Consider the following 20,466-nt stretch of genomic DNA (forward strand, 5'->3'; position numbering starts at 1 on the left):
CTGCAACAAATTTTTTTGAGTTAAACTCTGTATTTCAACTAGCGGCCAAAAAAAATCTGGAGCATTATCAAATTTTGTTTATGAATGAGACTGGTAAAGAAAGAATACAGGCCATCTAAGTGCTTATATATATGTGGTTTCAGTTTCGGATGTGATAATAATTCATTTTTGTATAATTAAACTATTTTAGATGTATTATAAAGATTTGATGTAATATTTTAAATATATTTAAGACATATTTAAAATAATAAATAGCAAATATATTGATTTCAAAACACATATAAAAATTATTGAAAGATTTTTTTTTTTGTAAAAGTAAGTAAATAAATGGGAGGAACACATCTGTTTATGTGAAATAAAAGTTTTGGTAAGATTTGGATATGAAGTTTTATTGCTTAAGAGTTAAAATCAGAGTCTCTTATTGGCACTCATCACCATCTTCTATTCTAAGGCTGCACAAGATTCTGATCAGATAGGATATAATCAAAATCTCTATCCAATCTGCACTAAATTTATTAGATTGGATTGGATCTAATATTTGCACTCGCTCGAATCTGATCTACACATTTGAGAATCAAATATCACATATATCCGATCAAAAAACAAAAAATAAAAATATACTTTAAAATTTGAAAATTAAAAAATATTAATATATGACTCTAAAATAAATAAAAAACATAACAAAGAAACATCTAGAATTTTTAAAAAAAATAATACAGTAGATCATATTAAATCACTAACAATTTCACAAGAACTAAACACTAAATAAACTAAACCCTAATAGCATTTAAATTTTAAAAAATTAATACAACAAGAGAGGCACAACTCAAGAAATTACACAACACAATTTATTTTTATTTAACTTTTTTTAAAATAAAATTCCTTGTCAAACCATCAAAACTAAGAAAGTGGATGAAAAAAATAGAATTGAAGCAGTTAAGTAGAAGAAAAATTAAAATAAAAACAAAAGTAAAAACGTGATTAAAATGCCTAATAGAAGCAAAATAATTATGAGAACAAGATTGACACAGAACAGAGGCAAAGACGAGGAACAAATCTCGAGAGACGAGGTAGATAAAAACTACGATAAAAGTCTGGATGTGACTGTCAATCGACAAAGATAGTGGTGCGACCATCAACCCAAAAAAAGAAGAGCGCGGCCGAACGACGCTGAAGAAGAGAAGAGAAAATAACGATCTGTACGGATCTGTAGATTGAATCCTAAAATATAGATAAGATATCCGCAATTTGATTCCTTTAGAGTGTAGATCAGATCGTATCTAACCTAATAAAGTGTGGATCGAATAATATGCATAATTTACAAATCAAATAGATATCAATACCACAAATTTATAGATATTATCCTATTTATGTTCAATCTTAATCCGTTCAAAGACATCAAATAACTTCACTTCTCTAGTAAAATAAAGCTGCAGCCTTCATCCAAAATAGTTTAGACTTCATGCCAAGATCTAAATTAACTTGGTTTCAGGTAATCCCATGAAAACAGGAACTATTTGAGGATTTTAATATTTTTGAATTTTAAATCTACTGTTCAACCAGAAATACCAATATCTGGAGGGATCAAAATTAAATTTTAAAAGTATCCGTGCACCAAAATCAAATCCTAGATACATTTTTTTTTTCGATGTCACCTAGATACATTGTTAACAAAAGATAAATATTCGTTCATTTCTTTAATTCAACATATATTTTGGCCAAAAACATTTTTTATGTCAAATAATCATTAATCTCTTAAGAAAAATTAATTAACATATATATTTTATGAACGCATATTAAGATTATCATTTAAGAAGTTAATATAAATTTAAATTTTTGATATATTTATTAAAATAAAAAACTAAAAAAAATTGCCTTTGACGGTAAAAAAATTCAAAACTCTTAACTGAATTGGCAGACAAACGCTGTCTTTTTTTCAGATATAGGACAAATAATAATTACCACATGCCTATCCCTATGTAACTACAGCCTTTATTTCTGGTTTCCCAGGTGATATATTTACAGGTCTCTGTAACTCCATTTTACAATGGATCATTTTAATATGTCTATTAGTAATTATAATAGTTAACATTTTAAAAAATATTGTTAATATTAAAATAATATTTTTTATTATTTAATAAGATTTTTTAAAAAATATTATCAAAATTAAAAAAAAATAATTTTAACTTTTAAAATACATATATAATCACCGTAATTAGTTTAAACATAAGCATATTACAATTTACCTTTTACCGTACGTAAATTCTTTAATTAAGATTTTTTCTGTGTAAATAAAAAAACCTCAAATTAGTTTATCAAATTTTGAGTCAAATTCTTTCAAAGATACAATCCGAAAAAAAAAAAATTCAAATAACTAATAGTCTGTCACTGATAACATTAGATATTTTAAAAATAATTATCATTTTTTAGTATTTGATCTATTTAATCTCTGACTCACTATTTGATCTATTTTTCTCATTAATTATAAAAAAATTAATCTTTAGTTATTTTTATTCCATATCACAAATAAAAAAATAGATTAATAGATAAAATATTAATAAACGTCCAACTGTGTCTAGTTTTTTAAAATGACTTTGTAAAATGTAATTTCACATCAACAATTTTATGTGACATATTTTCATTTTGTTTCACACAACTTGTGTTGTGTACTCTTCTAAAATAAAAAGAATAATGCACATTAATAGAGTAAAATATATTGTATCCCTAATTTTTATTAAACATTTTTAAAATATCTATAAATTTTAATTTGTTTTAATTTTATTTTCAATATTTTATTATTTACGTCAACTTTTATCTTTGTCATCAAAATTTTTCTAGTAAAAATATGGATAAATCTTTTTTCTCATTTTACCCTTCGGACTTCCGTTCTATATTTTATACCGCCGACCTTGACGTTTGGCTCTTTATCGACACCGCCATCACCGTCGCCTCGACGAAGGAGTGGAATCATAGAACGAATTTTCCCTGCCACTATCGCCTCCATCTAAATTTGTTGAATCTGCGCACCTTCTTCACTTTGTGTTTATTGTTTGTTTGTTATGGTGATTGTTGAGGGGTGGGGTGCCAGTTTTAGTGACTTCTGTGAGGTTTAGGGTGAGATTAAATGGTAGCAGCAGCGGTGGTGTGGGGAAGGTGGGATTATTTTCGTGACGGGAGTTGGTAGCGACGGTGGTGGTGTAGGGAAAAGAGTTGCAAACTTGCAATATAGGATACTTTTGGTGGTGATAGATGGAGGGAATTTCACCGGTGGAGTGAGGATAGTTGTGGTGGAATGAGATGTTAGTGGTGGCGGTGATAAAGTTAGACAAGAGGAGGTGGAAATAGGTGGACATGGGGTTATAATTGAGATAAAATTAAGAATAAATATAAAGCCAATAAATTAAATTTAAAAAATAACATTTTCAAATTCTGATAAAACAAAAATAAATTATATATATAGATAAATAAATTTAATTTCTAAATATAATATAAAATATTTTATAAAATTGTATAATTATAAAAATATAATTTTTATTGACATGATATAAAGTATTACATAATTAAATTTATATATAAAATTATTTTATATTGTTATTAAAATCATATTCAAAATCATATTCTTGTAAATATAAAAATCATCTTTGCTCAATACTTTTATCTATTAAAATAATCTCTATGAATCTGTACTTTTTATTTATTCTAATTTATTTCAGGTGTATTTTTGTTTACTTATTTTTTTAAAAAAAATAAAGATCCCGTAACGAAAGCATAAATGATAAACCTGCTTGCGGCACATTTGGGTGCACTTTCTTTCAAGTGAATCCATCAGACCATTTAAAAGCAGTTACTAATAATTAGTAATAAACAACATTAAATCTAAACCTACATCCTAATCTTTTTCACATCTAGTCATCTGCCACCTAAAACATTTGTATTCAGTCCATTTTTACCATTCTATTCTCACATTAACCCCAACATTTCCCAAGGTATACACGTTTCTTCCCCACCGAAACGCTTTCCCCTACGAAACGACCTACATAGCTTGTAAGGACTCCGAACGCCACAAAATATCCGCTGGATCCGAATACTCAAACAAACCATCCGACGCCGTAAAACCTCCGGCGCCGCCATCGCTACCACTGCACTCCGTCGTAAACCCGGCTCCAAATCCGAAGACATCATCTTCCAAACCCATGAAACCGGTGAGGTCCACTACATCCGAAGCGGCGCGACCCGGTTCATCGGTTTTGGACTCGGTTGCTACTGTAGACGGCGGTAACCCAAGCTCGTCGTCGGATGCTTCTAGAAGGTAACCCAAGTTAGGTTGCAACTCACCAGACTCGGGTTCCGGATTTTGACCCGGATCCGAACCCGCGGCGAGAATCTCCTCCTCGAAGCTCTTTATCACCGAGTCAAGACCTTGCATCGCCGAGTCACGCTCGGGAACGATGTACGTATCATCGAGAATGTTAAGAAGGTCCCCTTGTATGCCACAGGACGAGTCACGCACCGAGTCCTCCGAGTTCAGTAACGAATCGCCCGAGTTGACCCGGGTGAGTTGAGACTCGGACGAGTCAACACCCGAATCGACACGAACAGACTCAGAATCGGACGGGTCCACCCGGAGGACCTTCGACTCGGGCGAGCCGGCCTCCGAGTTTTCATCACAACTGACTCGCTTTCTCTTTTCCTTGCAATCCTCCATCCAAAATAGTTACAGAATGGCAAAGAAAATGTTCTCTTTCTTTCCTTTTTTTTTAATTTTCCTTTCTCTTCAGTTGTTCGGATAGAGGGAAAGTGTTTTTTAAAACGAGATAGAAAATGAGAGAAAGAAGGGGTTTGGGTTGTAGTGGGAAAAAGAGTGTGAAATAATTTATCCAGGAGAGAGAAAGAGAAAGAGTGTTTGTGTGAGAGGAAAGAGAAAGGGTTGGAGGGTATATATATAGTGGTTGGAAAAGTGGGATAGGGTTTGTCTACTTTGATTCATAATGCCAGAAAGTGACAGGCGCGTGCATATCGCCAAAAAAATTAATCACGGACGCCTCGTTCTCCTTTCTTACTTTTTTATTTTTTCTTTTTTTTCATTCTTTTCTTTTCTTCCAAATATCTAAAAAAGCTGCATACAACCTAACAGAATAATACTAATAAATTTAATTTTATTTTTTTTCAATTTTTTATTGGTTATTGTTGGTAAACGGTGGTAATTGAGAAATTTAGAATTGTTTTTCACGGTGGTGTGTACTGTCATTTATTGAATTTCCCTTTTTTCCGTGCAAGATCCGTTGGCCATTATTGAAGGGAAAGAGGATTTCTTTTCGCTCTTTTTTGGTTTCTCTTTTCTGGCAATTAACTATATTTGAATGGGTGCGTGGAGTCCGTGGATGTGGACGTGGTGTGGGTGTGGAATTAGGACCCACGGCACGTACCTAGGATAGAAAAATCATGTGCTTTCCTTTTTTTTTAATAAATTTAATTTTAATGTACTGGCTAAGACAGTTTTATATGTATATTTAATTAAATAAAAATAAATAATAAATAAATTTTTTATTTTTTGTTTTTAAAACAAATAAATTATGTATTAATTAAAAGTATAAAAATGTTTTTTATTTTTAAAATAAGAAACATCTAAATTCTTCAAAAAATCAATTTAAAATCAATTTGTTTTTATATATTATGGACACTTAAATATTACATATTTTACAATATTAAAAATGATTTTATATTTTTAATTAGTCACACATTTATATATCTTTGAATTAAAAAGTTAGAGACTTATTTAACTTTTTTCTCATCATATAATATCACATTATAAAAATAATTATTATTTTCATCAATATTAAAAATACAAAATAATCAGACATAAAATAAATACGATTATATGACTGTATACAATATTTTAACTATTAGTATATTAAAATTAAATACTTTTTAAGTTAAAAACAAAGATAATAAATTAATTTTTAGTTTTTAATAGAGAATTAAATTTTAATAATGTTACGGTAAATTAGTTTTATAGGTGTATTTAATTAATAATTTTCGTTAACGGTTGATGATATAAAATATTAATTGATAGTATATATGACATTTAACATGTCAAATTAGATGTTCAACAAATATCTTTATAAAAATTTATCAATTTAGTCTATTTTTTGAATTAAAACAAATCATATTCCTAATATAACCTAACGACACTAAATTGATAGATTTTTATAAATATATTTATTCAATATTTTATTGGATATGCTACATATCATGTATGATATGAGTTAACATTCTATATCATCAATAATTGATGAAAATTAATAAGTGAGTGACTGAAGAATAAAATTGATTAATTTATAATGTTCCAATGAGGCTGATTTTTTTTTTTTTTTTTGTTATGGAAGAGGTGAAGGTGTTGTGTCAGGTTATGGATGATGGAGGTGCTACACCAATTTGTGGGATAGCTTTTTGCTCAGATTTGGTGTTAAGAAATCGGACCCTCCGAGTTCTTTGTTTTTAAGTTTTTGGAAGCAAATTGGAGGGTCCGTTTTGCATGGAGAGAGAATATAAAATTCACATAAAATAAATCGGACCATGCGATTTCTCCATGATCAAAATTTTTTTTGATGATTTATATGAAATCGGATGGTCCGTTTTCTCTGTTAATTTGCTTTTTTAATTAAGTTCAAGAAGTCGCTGAGTCCGAGTTGTGCCTGACACCACAACAATGTTAAGCACCAATCTTCCCCATATCTAAGTCCAGCACCAGTTTTACCTCCATAATCAAATTAAAAAGCGTTCGAATGACCAATTTGATTGATAAAATCTTGGATAAAATATATATTTTGTCTTTTAATATTGTCAAAATTTTAAAAAATACCCTTAAAATTTATTTTAATTTGTTTCAATTTTGCTCCAAAAATTTTGATTTGCGTCAAATATACCCCCTAATAGCTAAATTTTCAGAAAGTTCAAGACCAATATAATAATAATATATGACAGCTATGTCTAGTTTGTTTGTGTTAAAAATTGTTCTTGTGAAATTATTTTGGAATTTTGAAAAGTTACCTGCCAAAGTTATATTTTGGTCTCTAACCTTTCTCTGCCCACCAGTGACTACCTCAATTTAGGTGCCTCAGATGTCCTCGGGTGCCAACTCCTCCTACGGACTAGATCTCTAGCTTGAAGTGATAGTTCTATCTCACTGTACTCTATAGAACGGAAATAGGCACTGATGGACTGGATTGTATGAGTGGTGGGATGATTATGCATATGAGATTACTGTCCAACTGTCGGTGATCCTGTGACATGGTGGGGCCAGACACATCTGTAATCCACTGAATTTACGCACCTCCCTAACTATTTTAAATATAATCGAATTAAAATCTAACTAAAATAATAACAACAAAGAAGACAACAAATCAAAAATAATACTCACCAATATTCCAGATTTTGTCAGAGGGCGACACGGAAACTCCAAGGACAACCATCTATAAATTGCCAGCAACGTAGTAGTACCTTAACCGATCTAACTGGATTACTCGATAATCGGCACTTCTCTAAATGCTATAACTTTTTACACCTTGCAGTACTGCCTCTCTACTTTTGAATATGTGACCAATCTGAAATTCCACACCATCATCGATGTTGTAATCGTCGACCCCCATATTCGAATACAGAATTTTTTTGTGCATCATATCCAAATCTAATATATGGTAGTGACTGGGTACAGATGATAACTCTGAAATTCGACGCGGAGCAGGCAAAAGGTATCGAACTGATCTACCAAAAGGAGTCTCAGGTATGAACTCATCGTCATCGTCGTTGTAAGAGGAACTACTTTGTGACTATCAGCAACGTACTCTTCGTCGAATTTCTCATCCTCAACATCCATGTCTTGCAGTGAACTAGCACAATGCAACCGTCGTGGTGCGAGCAGAGGGTCACCCGGAATAAAGTTCGAGCCGCTTGCACCACCACTACCAACATCACGAACCTCCGTAGAAAGCTCCATCACTTGTACAACCATAATTCTGCCGTGCACATAAATATTAGACGCACATGTTCATCGCCATCTAGTTAGAATAGACGAAAGCGAAATACACCATTTTTCATTGGTGCTAGCATCTATATCCAACTCTACCAACCTCTTTCTCTCTGCACCGCCAACGTGTGTCAATATCATACTCTTTAACTTGGACAACGAATTTGCTCTTTGAGTTTAGAACAACGCAGGACTTTCATACCCAAATATAACTCCGCTGTCATTATTTCTCATCTGATAATTGGGATACACCATCACAATAATGAAACCACTATTACTAGACATTTTTGCTAAATTTTTCGAAGAAAAACGAAAGAGAAAGAAGAATTGAGAGATTTCTGAGGACTACCAATGGTTTCCTAATCTTTTTATAGGAGATTGATTTTTGTCGTATTCTATCTCGTTTACTATGTAAACAATTTTTAATCCTAAGTATCTCGTTTACACTGTAAACAAATATGACTAAATAGCTATTTCTCACGTTTCACGTTTGTAAACGTGATATGTTGCCATATAGCCATACTTATCTTGTTTACAATACATTGTAAACAAGATAAATCACTTAATGAAAATCTGTAAATATCTTCAAATTAACGTATATTCGTACTTAAAATATTTAAGGATAAGTAATGTTTTTATCCTTAAGATTTAAGGGTAAAAATCAAATTCGTCCCTAACCTTATTTTAATTTAAAATCATCCTCAACATTTTATTTAGTACTAAAATCGTCCTTTTCACACTTTTCACACAAAAATACCCTTATATTTTTTCTTCCTCTGACCCCCTCCCCCATTCACCACCACTATTGTCACCATCCTTATTCCCATCAACTACCAGCTATTTTCCTTCCCACATCTATCCATTTCAATCCATCAGCAACACAACATAACATAACATTTAAATTAAAATAAAATCCATCATCGACAACATAACATTCAAATTTAAAAATAGTATCAACAACATCACTTCTTGCAATCCAATTTTTCGAACTCATCAACAACATCATATTGATTCATATTTTTTTAAAGTAAAAAAGAAAAAAATTAAAATAAAGAGACAACAGAGATGCAGTAACTCTATCAACAACAACACAACACAACATAACATTCGAATTCAAAAAATTCATCATCAATAACATACATTTAAATTCTAGAATAGTACGAATAACATCATTCATTGCAATCCAATTCTTCAAATTCAACATCATAGTGATTCATATTTTTTTTGAAAGAAAGAAAAAAATTAAAACAGAGAGATAAGAGAGATATAGTGAATTAAGTGAGAGAGGAGGAAAAGAAGGGAGCGTTGGGCGTGACGGTGAAGGAATCTGCCGCCACTACCACTGATTCAGTCACCAGAAAAAGAGTTTGAGAAGAGAGTGAGAACGCGGGGGGGGGGAGAGAGAGAGAGAGAGAGAGAGAGAGAGAGAGAGAGAGAGAGAGAGAGAGAGAGAGAGAGAGAGAGAGAGAGAGAGAGCTCAAAACTGTAGCCACCACCACCAAAACTGCCGTCGTTGCTGCTCTTGGAAATTGCCGCATGAAAAGGGAGGAAAAGGAGATCTGGAACCACCACCATTGTTGCTTATACTCCCTCTCTTTGTTTGCTGCGTCAAAGTTAACATAGCCATAACCGAAGGAACTGTTAGTGGAAGAGTCCTTGTAAACGCGAACAGAGATAGACTCTTAAACTCCGAGTACTATCCGTCAGAGATGTCGGGATGAGGTCAATGACATAAAGCGATGTGGCCACTGTCGAAGAAACTCCATTGATCAGAGAAAAAGAAAGTGTGTGAGCAAGAATGAGAAGAAGAGTATGACAGTTGAGATGAAGAACAAAGTATTGGGTCAGAAAGGAGAGCAAATAGGGTTAGTGAGAAGGGTATAATGGTCAAAAGAACGATTTTAATACCAAATAAAACGTTAAGTAGATTTTAAATTCAAAATAAGGGTAGGGACGAATTTGATTTTTTTAAACAATAGGGACTAAATAGTACTTATCCCAAATATTTATTTAAAATAATATTCTTATCCCAAAATTAAAATGACATTAATATTATTCCGCCGTCAAATCTTTTCCTAACACTTAACAAAATTAACGTATTATTAGTAATGTTTTTGTTAAAACTACGTTTGCTCAAGTCCCTTCTTCCACTTTTACCCTCTTAACAAGACCAAATCTTATTTTTCTAGTCTTTTTTTCTTCTTTCTCGAATTCATCTAAAAAAATTAATAGTATAAAAAAAGAAAAAAATAAATAAAAAAATTGAACTTATTGAGAAAATAAAAATAAGAGAAAAACATAATTTTAACAAAAATATTATTAATAGTATATTAATTTTATTAATTATTAGTGAAAAATTTAATAAAAAATTTAATTATAAAATAATATTAATATTATTTTAAATATTTTAAAATAAAAATAAAATAATTAAAATATTAAAAACTAAAATTTAATTCACCATAAATATTAAACACCAAAATAATACTTTATCTTACATTATATCAGTTTATAATGTCGTGATCAACCACTTAATAAAAAAAGACGACAAAATTAATATGATATATTGTCAATCTAGCATGTACCTGTGGCGCGAGTATTTCTTTCCCGTCTCTCGTTTTGGTTTAACAAAATATCTCAAATCGCTCTATCTTTATTTAATTATCTTCTATGAAAAGTATAAACATGTAGGTATGTATGAACATTATTATTAAAAATGATATAATCTAACATCATTTAACAAAATTTAACGTAATAACATAATATAATTAAGAGTATATTTTTTATTCTTAACGTTTAATAAAAATTTTAAAAATATTTTTAAATTTTATTTTATTTTAATTTTATTTTAACTTTGTTTTAAATTTTTTTGATTTGTATCAAATATTTTTTTGACGATTAAATTTTTAAAATATTTAAGACCAATTCAACAATAATTTCATAAAAATAATCCTCCACACAAATAAATTAAACATAATTTTTAAACATTATTATTAAATTAGTCTTAAATTTTTTAAAACTTTAACCATTAAAAATATCTTTGATGTAAATCAAAAATTTTTTAGATAAAATTAAAATAAAATAAAACTTAAAAATATTTTTAAAATTTTTACCAAATTTTCAAAAACAAAGTGTACTTTATCTTTTAGTTAAAATTCGACGCAAATTGATAACATCTCCATTAATTATATTAATTATTATATATTATTCTTTCAAATAAAATAATTCAGTATATATATAAAAGTTTAAATATATGTATTATATGCAGGGATGACTACGGAATCCATAAGCATTTGTATCCATAGAAAAACCCAAACATAGGAACTTGAATAGCCAAAAGGATTTTTTTTTAGAAATAAAATTAAAAAAAGTTTATATTTCTTCAAATCCTATTTTTTGAATTTTAATTTTTTAAATATAACTTTTTTTGTTTAGAGTAAGTTTGTTGCATCTCTGACAAATTCTATAAAAATGATAGAGTTTGTCTTATTCTAGTAATTTTTTTTAAATATTTTAAACTCTACATTTTTAATCTATTTTAATCAATTATCATCACCTTCGAATAGTATATAGATTTACAAACAGTATATAGAGTACACAAAAATACACAAGTATAGTTTCTTCAAAGATTTTTTAATTATAAATTAAAAAAATCATATTTAACAATGACAGTCATTATCATTATCTTCAGAAATACACAAAAACACTAGAATAAGTCATATTTAACAAGAATTATTTTAATTATAACTCCTATTTTATTTTGAAATAAATTTTAAAAAATATAAATAAATTTTTTAAAAATAAAATACGACTTATAATTAAAATTTTTTTTGTTAAATATGGCTTATTTCGGTGTACATGTGTATTTTTAGAGACGATGACAATAGTTGCTATTGTTAAATATGACTTATTTTTTAATTTATAATTAAAAAATTCTTGAAGAAGTCATACTTGTTGTTTGTGTATTTTTGTGTATTCATATATACTATTTGTAGATCTATATACTATTTGAAAATGATGATAATGAATTAAAAATATGAGGTTTAAAATATTTGAAGAGAATTTGTAGGAGTAAAACAAAAAAATCGTATTTAAAAAATTAAAATTTAAAAATAATGTTTAAAAAAATATATTTTTTATTTTATTTAAAAAAATCCATAGCAAAAATCATCTGTTGAAGGTGGGAGTAGGGATAAAGTTTTTCTTATGGAGAATTTTAAAGTAGGAATGCTATCCTCAATCTCATAGGAATCTCTGCGTCGAATATATATATATATATATATATATATATATATATATATATATATATATATATATATATATATATATATATATTAAATCAAAGTAGCAAAAAGAAGAGTGTTTGTCATACAACAAAACTTTTTTGGTGACCGTCATACAACAAGACTTAAATAGTAGTCATAATTTTTTATAATAAAGATATTAATATTTGAATATTTTTAAATAAGAATTATTCAGTTTCTACAATACTCTTTTTAGTTTTATAATTATATTACAAACTTTATATAACATTTGAAAATATTAATTTATTTATTTTAATTATAATAAAATTAACATAATTTTTACTAAAATGAATAATATTCGTCAAATAGAACCCTCTATAGCCATATTTTCTGTAAAAAGTTAGGATGAAAATGAATATTTTATATCACGAAAAATGGAAATTAGAGAAAAAAAATTAAAATGTTAAAAATGTCAATATTTTTTATTGAACAAAAATATTATAAAATATGATCGAGGATTTGTAGAATTATTGAATTGGAAGATTAGATTAAATTAGATTTGCAGTCACATAAGATCGAATAACAAAATTTATATTTATATTCTCATATCTAATGTTTAAATCCACATATTTGTAAAATACATAAAAATATATGTATCTCTTCTAAAATTCAAAAATTCTTATTCTCTTTTTCTTTTATTTTTTGCATTTATAGATATATTTTTTATTTTTTATTTCTTTAATAATAGAATATATCTAACATTCGATCCAAATATTAAAAAAATAGATATTAAATCCTATTTAATTTGATAATTTTAGTTTGGATCAAATTAAAATTTTAACTATATTCGATCTAATTTGCATTCACCTCTAATAATGATGCATATTTATAGAGCATATATATTTCAATAATCAATATTATGCACAATAAATTTGACATAAATTATATCACATATTCTAATATACAAAATAGAAAATTATAGTTGTAATATTTACTTAATAGGAAATAGATAAACAAAATATTTATATTCTATTCCTTTTTTATTTTCTTTTCAAACTTGCCCTTGTCTAAGGTTCTTGGTTTGGAGAATTGTTGGAGTGGTCACTAGGTAAGTGATGGAGGGTGGATGAGATTCTTGGGTTGCTTTTGTGTCCTATGTTTTATTAATATTGTTCATACGGGGAACATTTCTTAAGTATTATTTTTGGAAAGATTATATTAGATATTGTCTAGTTTTGACAAGTTCTTGCTTATTTATGACCAAAGGCAGATAAAAGAATGCTCCCATGTGTTTCAAATTCAAAGCTCATCGCCTTCCCCTTTAAATTCTGGCACTAATAGAAGTGGCAATAGATAAGATAGGATAGAATAGAATTTTGATCTAACTTTTAATTCTATTTATAAATTAAAATTTTTATATATATTTTATTTTATTTTATTTTATTCGTAAGTTGTAAATATTCAATTCTAATTTTATTTATTTTAATCTATAAATATCTCACTTTATTTGTGAATTTTTAAAAAAATATAATATTATTATATAATTTGATAATAATTTAAAATAAAATTAATTTTTATGTAAAAAAATTATATTAAATTATCAATAAATTTTTTATATTTAGTGAAAAATCTTTAGTTCAACATCTACTTAAAATATATTTTTATATATAAGGTGTAGATTGATCGAGTATGATTAAAACTCAATCTGCACCCTATCCAACCTGCACGAGAACTCTAATCGCACTCTACCCTACCTGTTACAGATTAAATGTGCAATCCTACCCAGCAGAATAAATCGAATTAGATAACCACGAATAGAGTACATGTTGCCACTTTTACCCTCTATTGATCTATTTTATTTGATGATCTCACATTTTAAGTTGATATAATTTTGGATATAACATTCATTTTGGCCTAACCGCAAGTTATAACATTAATTTTGGCTTAACCATTAGATTATACATATTTTTTTATTTTTTATGATATCTTTAATTTGATAGATCAATAACTAATTCATTACAAATCTAAATTTCATTTAAAAATTTATTATTAATCATAAATTATTGCATGCATAAAATAATTTTTAAACTTGTAATACTTACTTAACCACTAAACTATCCTAAACTGGTCCCCCAAGTCATATATAACTCCCCTTTCACATCTAACTTACTAATTTAATGTAGGAATAATAGTTAAATAATTTTAAAAAAGATATAGTTATGAGTCAGATTCAATCTTCAATTAATAAACTAACGACACGCGATAAGAAATTATTTTGTGATATTTTAATCTAATTGACAAAAAATATTTAATTTATTATTATATTTTTTAAAAACAAACTTAAAATATATAATTTTTCAATGACCTATTTAATGCAGGTATAATTGTTTAAAGAATATTTTAATTATTAATCTTTTGATGTATTATTTTGATAATTTTTTAATAAAAATTATTTATATAATAAAATCAGTTATTAATATATTTATGTATAAATATATGTATTATTTAATTTATTTTTAATATATATTTATATTTTAATATATATTTTATATCGGTACTAATTTTAATGATTGATTTTAATGTAGATGTAACATCGTTATTTTTATTATTATTAAATTAGGGGTGTATATTGAGTGGCGTTGCCATTTTTTCTTGGACATTCTTATTATATTTCCTTTTATATTTTATCGGTTTTTAATTGTGTTTGTGCGATTGCTAAAAAAATCAACTATTTTTAATTATTAAGAGGAGACAAAAAATATTAAAAGATAAGAGAAACATTGACTGATTGTTAATGAAAAAAGTTGGTTGCTAGAGAACCAATCTATTTCTTTTTTGGGCGTCTTGTTACTTGTGATAATTTTTTTAAATTGTTCTGCTTATTTTTATAATTTTATAAAATTTATAATTAAATTTTTATATATTTTTAATTAAATTTTTATATTATTTTTAATTTTATAATTATTTTTTTATATAAAAAATATTAAAATTAACAAAATATTTTTCTAAAAAAATATATGATCAAAGATATGATTAAATTTTTAATTGTAAATACTTTTAATTTATAGAAAAATATTCAGCCAACTCTAAATATTTTTTGCAGTAAAAATAATTTAATTATAAAATAAAAAATAGTACAAACTAAAAAATAAAAATTAATTACAAATTTAATAAAATAATTAAACTTCTTTTTTTTAGTTTCCGTCTTCAATGTACTTCTTTGGTTTTTTAATTGTCTATTTCATTTTCGTTAGTTTACACATAGGGGTGGCAACGGGGCGGGTAGGGGCGGGTTTTTGCTCTACCCGACCCCGCCCTGCCCTACAAAAAACCCGCATCAAACCCGCTCCGCCCTACCCGCGGGTTGTAAAATGTTAAACCCTAACCCGCCCCGCCCCTGTAATTATTAAATCCAACAAATAAAATTAAATTTTAAAAATTATATAACCACCATTTACATACATAATATAAATTAAAGTAAAAATTTATATATGATATAATATTATTAATCATTTTACTAATCATTTTATATATGTTACATATATTATATATTAAAAATATATATTTACATATATATTATATATACCGGGGCGGGTTCAACCTAAACCCGACCCCGTCCCGCCCCACCCAAGAACCCGCCCCGTTAAAACCCGCCCCGGTGCGGGGGCGGGTAATTACCCGCCCCGAGCGGGTAGGAGTGGGGTGGGTACCCGCGAGTTCGGGTAGTGTTACCACCCCTATTTACACATAACACTATAACAGAGTTACTGATATCTATTTTGAAATAAAATTGTTGAGAGTCGGGTAGTATTAGCCACATAATTATAATAATTTGTAAAATAAGTAAACCAAATTACATCATAATTAATGTAATCATAGTGTGACTCGAATTGTTTCTCAAAATAATGCATTCTAGTTGATTAAGTTTTAAGGATTTACTAGAAATTCATCAATAACAAATGGATTACTGTGGCCCCATCAAGAATAGCAGTTTCCGAGGCAAGAGCTCCTTGTTACCGACGAACATGTTCTTTGCATTGTCCTCCTCACCGCATCGACAACATGACCCCTCCCTACGGCCCTATCCCTTAAAATTGAAAAATATTTTAAAAAAATATAAATTAACTTTTTAAAAATTTCAAATCTAGACTAAAAAATTTCAGATTTAAAATAATTGATCTCCAATCAATTTTTATCTATTAAAAATATTTAAGAATTATTTTTGTTGTACAAATTAATCTCTTTATTGTTTTTAATTAGATTTTTAATATATGTATTAGATAAATATTTTTTAATAAATTTTATTATAAAATAATTAAATATTAAATAATAAAAAATCATTTTATTCAATAAAAGAATTTTTAAAATTTATAATAATTTAAAATTCATTCAAGATTAAAATATAATTTAAAATTTTTTGAAAATTAAATTGAGTATTTATTTAAAAAAAAAACATAAAGAAAAAAGATTAAAAAAAAAAACACACCTACCGGTCCCAGTTAGATAGGTCTCAGAAAGTGGGCCACAAAAGGTACTATATCGCATCATTGCGTCCCCACACTACTTGCCACCTCTTTTAGCCTTTACTTTTTTTCGATTATCCCACTCATCAAATTAAAATAAATTTTTATTTTAAATAAATTATCAATTAAAAGTGTTTTGTGAATGTTAAAAAATAAATTTATTCTAATAATAATAATAATAATAATAATAATAATAATAATTTATTTTTATAATTGATTTAGATAAATTATTATGTTTAAAATGTATAAAAGTATTTTTTAAATAATATTATTATAAAAGTACATATATATGTATGTAGGTGTAGTCTATGGTGGCCACAAGTTTTGGTGCCTATAGTGGCTATGAACTTCACAAAATGATATTTTTAATCAAATACGTTTCAGTTTTATTAATAAATAGTGACATGTTTACGAGTGTAAATAAAAGAAAAAATTAGACCATTTATCATATTTTTTGACAAAAAAATGATCTATCGTTTTTTAAATTTTGGGCATTGGTAGCAACTTTATTTCTGACAACGAGAGAAAATGATAGATCATTTTTTTTGTCAAGAAATATGATAAATGATCTAATTTTTTTCTTTTATTTACACTAATAAACATGTCATTATTTATTAATAAAACTGAAACGTGCTTTAATTTTTCATTTTATTTGGTTAAAAATATTATTTTGTGAAGTTAATAACCACCATAAACATCAAAATTTGTGGTCATCATAAACTACACCATGTATGTAATATCTATGGATGTCTTTACTTTAATTTTTGGAGACTAAAAATATTACACAAATCTTTTTTAATCTAAACGGATAGTTTATTTTATTTACTCATTTTTCTATAGAAAATATTAGTGTATGTATTTGTATGATGTATAGAAAATATTTAATAAAAAATATTTGTTGACATATTTAACTTTAAATTAAACTCATATTTTTTATATTTATAATAATATTAAATATAAATAGATAACAACAAAGTTTACAAAAGAATTGGTTTAATTAAAAAATTAATATATAAAAAATTAATATTTTAATTTTTATAAAGTATACATAAATATTTTTTTAAAAAAATTTAAAATTTAAATTTATATTTTTAACATTCAACATCATACATCTATAGATAGTATTTATAATCATATATCAAATAAATTAGACATTATTTATATTAAAATTTTTATCTAACTACAAACAAATATAAAAATATAATTAACAATAAAAATATACTTCATGATCACCTCAATTTATTAAGAATTTTTCTATATTCAATATTAATCGTATAATTCTAAAAAAAATTTTCATAATCCTGAATTAAAACCTATATCTCTTATTTGTCCTTAACTATTAAAAGTTTCACATATAATTGTTCATGCAAAAAAGCTAATTTCAATAAGTACAAACTCACGATTTTCAGCATCTGTCTTTGAGCTTTATAAATTATCATATCAAAAAATATTATCAATAAAAATTATCTTTTTCAAAATTTGATTAAAATGTTATCATTATTTGAAATTATATTCATTCTAAGAATTAATATAATTTCTCCTATTTTAGTCTATGCTAATATTTCACATTCAACTAAGTGATTTTTAAATATCATAATTTATAATCGTATTCCATTGCATAGGCCATTTGACTAGTCTATGTTCTTAAATAGTATCACCGAAACACCAATCTTAAGTATAAACTGATGAGATAGAGGATTAAAATAATTAAGAGCATTCAATACTTTTAAATCAAAAAATTCGAAATAGCTTTTCACATTTATTTTTTCAACATAAAGGTTGCCTGAACTAAATACATATTTTTATCACCAGAAATAATTGACAGTAATTAACAATTTATATTGTCAACAATGGCTAATGTCAGTGGTAGTATTGTTTGATCATTAAAGTAATTGTTTGACAAATAACTATGCACTATGTTTGAAAAGACAAAGTCGATTAGCTCATCAAATACTTGTTTAAAATATAATACTATCATATCTATAGGAATCTTAATTTCTGACTCTCCATCTAGTCTATCTTCTAGTAAGTCATCACCAACTTTTAATAATTAATCACTAAATTTCCTAATTTTCTGTTGGTTTCTATTTTCGCATCTTATAGTTAGCCTCATGTTCTTTGACAGTCGTAAAACTTCAACAGTCTCTCAAATATACAAATAATTTATGGTTACATGCACTGTATCCTGTCGAGATCTTCTTGTAGTTATAAGTAATATTTGTCTGAAGTCTTTGGCTTGGTTTGATAAAGTTTTTTAAAAAGGTGCTTGTGCTTTTTAAAAGCTCAAACTCCTTATTTTATGTTTAGTAAATAAAAAAATCATGTGCTTATGCTTGCAGCTTTTAAGAGATCGAAGTACTTTTGAAAACATCTAGGATAGAGCTTTTTAAAGTTGACTTGTGCTTTTCAAAATTTAAAAGTCTAATATAACTTCATATGTTAACTAATTTTTAAATTTAATGCTTGCATGTATGTCTATTATAATATTTTTAAATTTTAAAAACTATTTTATTAAACACAATTGATATTACTTATGTTTATTAAAAATTAATTTTAATTTAATTTATCAAACATAAATGTTATAACTTTTAAAAAGTCATCTTTTAAAAATTTTTTATAAATTACTTTTAAAAAATAAAAATTTTACTAAACTAAGTCTTTATTTATTAAATATAACTGCCATCTCCTCAAATGGAGGCTTGCGATTAACAATTAATACGTGTCTCATAATATCTCTCAAACATATATTAGTGCCTCATAACATATCTGCTAAGTATAGGTCTCTCATCCCATGTTTTTAACCTATTTTTTCATCTACTTATTTTTTAATAGGAAAAGTCTAGGGGACCAGCAGTTTTATTAAATTTTGGCCAGCATGTAACTAGTAGAGGAAGGTGAGCCATTGAATGAAATCTCACACCAATCTCACACCATCAAATCATTATTGATGGCTAGTTGATGGCTAACAATCACAAAAATTGCTGGCCCCCTAACATTACTCTTTTTAATATCCTATAAATATATAAATGCTTTTTTATTCTAATTAATACGTTTTATATAATATATTTTTTTACTGGTTTAATGAATGAATAGTGTTACCAACTAATAAATCTATTCGATAAAAATTACGTATAACTAATCTTTGGAAAAAAAAGCTTATCCTATATATATATATATATATATATATATATATATATATATATATATTTTGCTAGCATGTAACTTAATTATTAATATATTTTAATAATTCTCTAACAAATAATATAAAAAGAACAACGATTTAAAATTAATTGTGATATTAGTTATCCACTTATTCTAATTCGAGTGATAGATATTATTGGTTTTGCTTGTATTATTAGAGATTGTAATGTGAGTTGACAAAAGAGGTATTTGAAATTGATTGAGAATAATAATATTTTTTAAGGGAAATTATTTGCTATTTAAAGAGAATATCTCTTAGCTTAAAATATGGATCAATGAGATGTTATTTATGAGATGGATTGTGTGGAAGCGTTTAATCTTGTTACTAATCACCAATATAGTTTTGGGTTTATTGATCCGTTGGTACTTAAAATAAGAGATATCAAGCATTGTAATTGGTGTGTTGATTTTTGTTTGATTATGAGAAATACAAACACGGTGGCAGACACTATGGTAAAAATGACGATGAAGTTAC

General features: G+C 26.8%; 1 protein-coding gene across 1 annotated transcript; it reads right to left on the reverse strand.

Moving 5' to 3' along the window:
• Nucleotides 1-3,773: 3,773 nt before the first annotated feature.
• LOC112802205 (uncharacterized) lies at nucleotides 3,774-5,137 on the reverse strand. Its single transcript, XM_025845311.3, has one exon. It carries the CDS (start codon nucleotides 4,703-4,705, stop codon nucleotides 4,034-4,036), a length of 672 nt encoding a protein of 223 aa, XP_025701096.1. The 5' UTR covers nucleotides 4,706-5,137; the 3' UTR covers nucleotides 3,774-4,033.
• Between the last annotated feature and the right edge of the window lie 15,329 nt (nucleotides 5,138-20,466).

Source organism: Arachis hypogaea, chromosome 5 (genome assembly GCF_003086295.3).
Source record: "Arachis hypogaea cultivar Tifrunner chromosome 5, arahy.Tifrunner.gnm2.J5K5, whole genome shotgun sequence".
NCBI classification, from domain to species: Eukaryota; Viridiplantae; Streptophyta; class Magnoliopsida; order Fabales; family Fabaceae; genus Arachis; species Arachis hypogaea.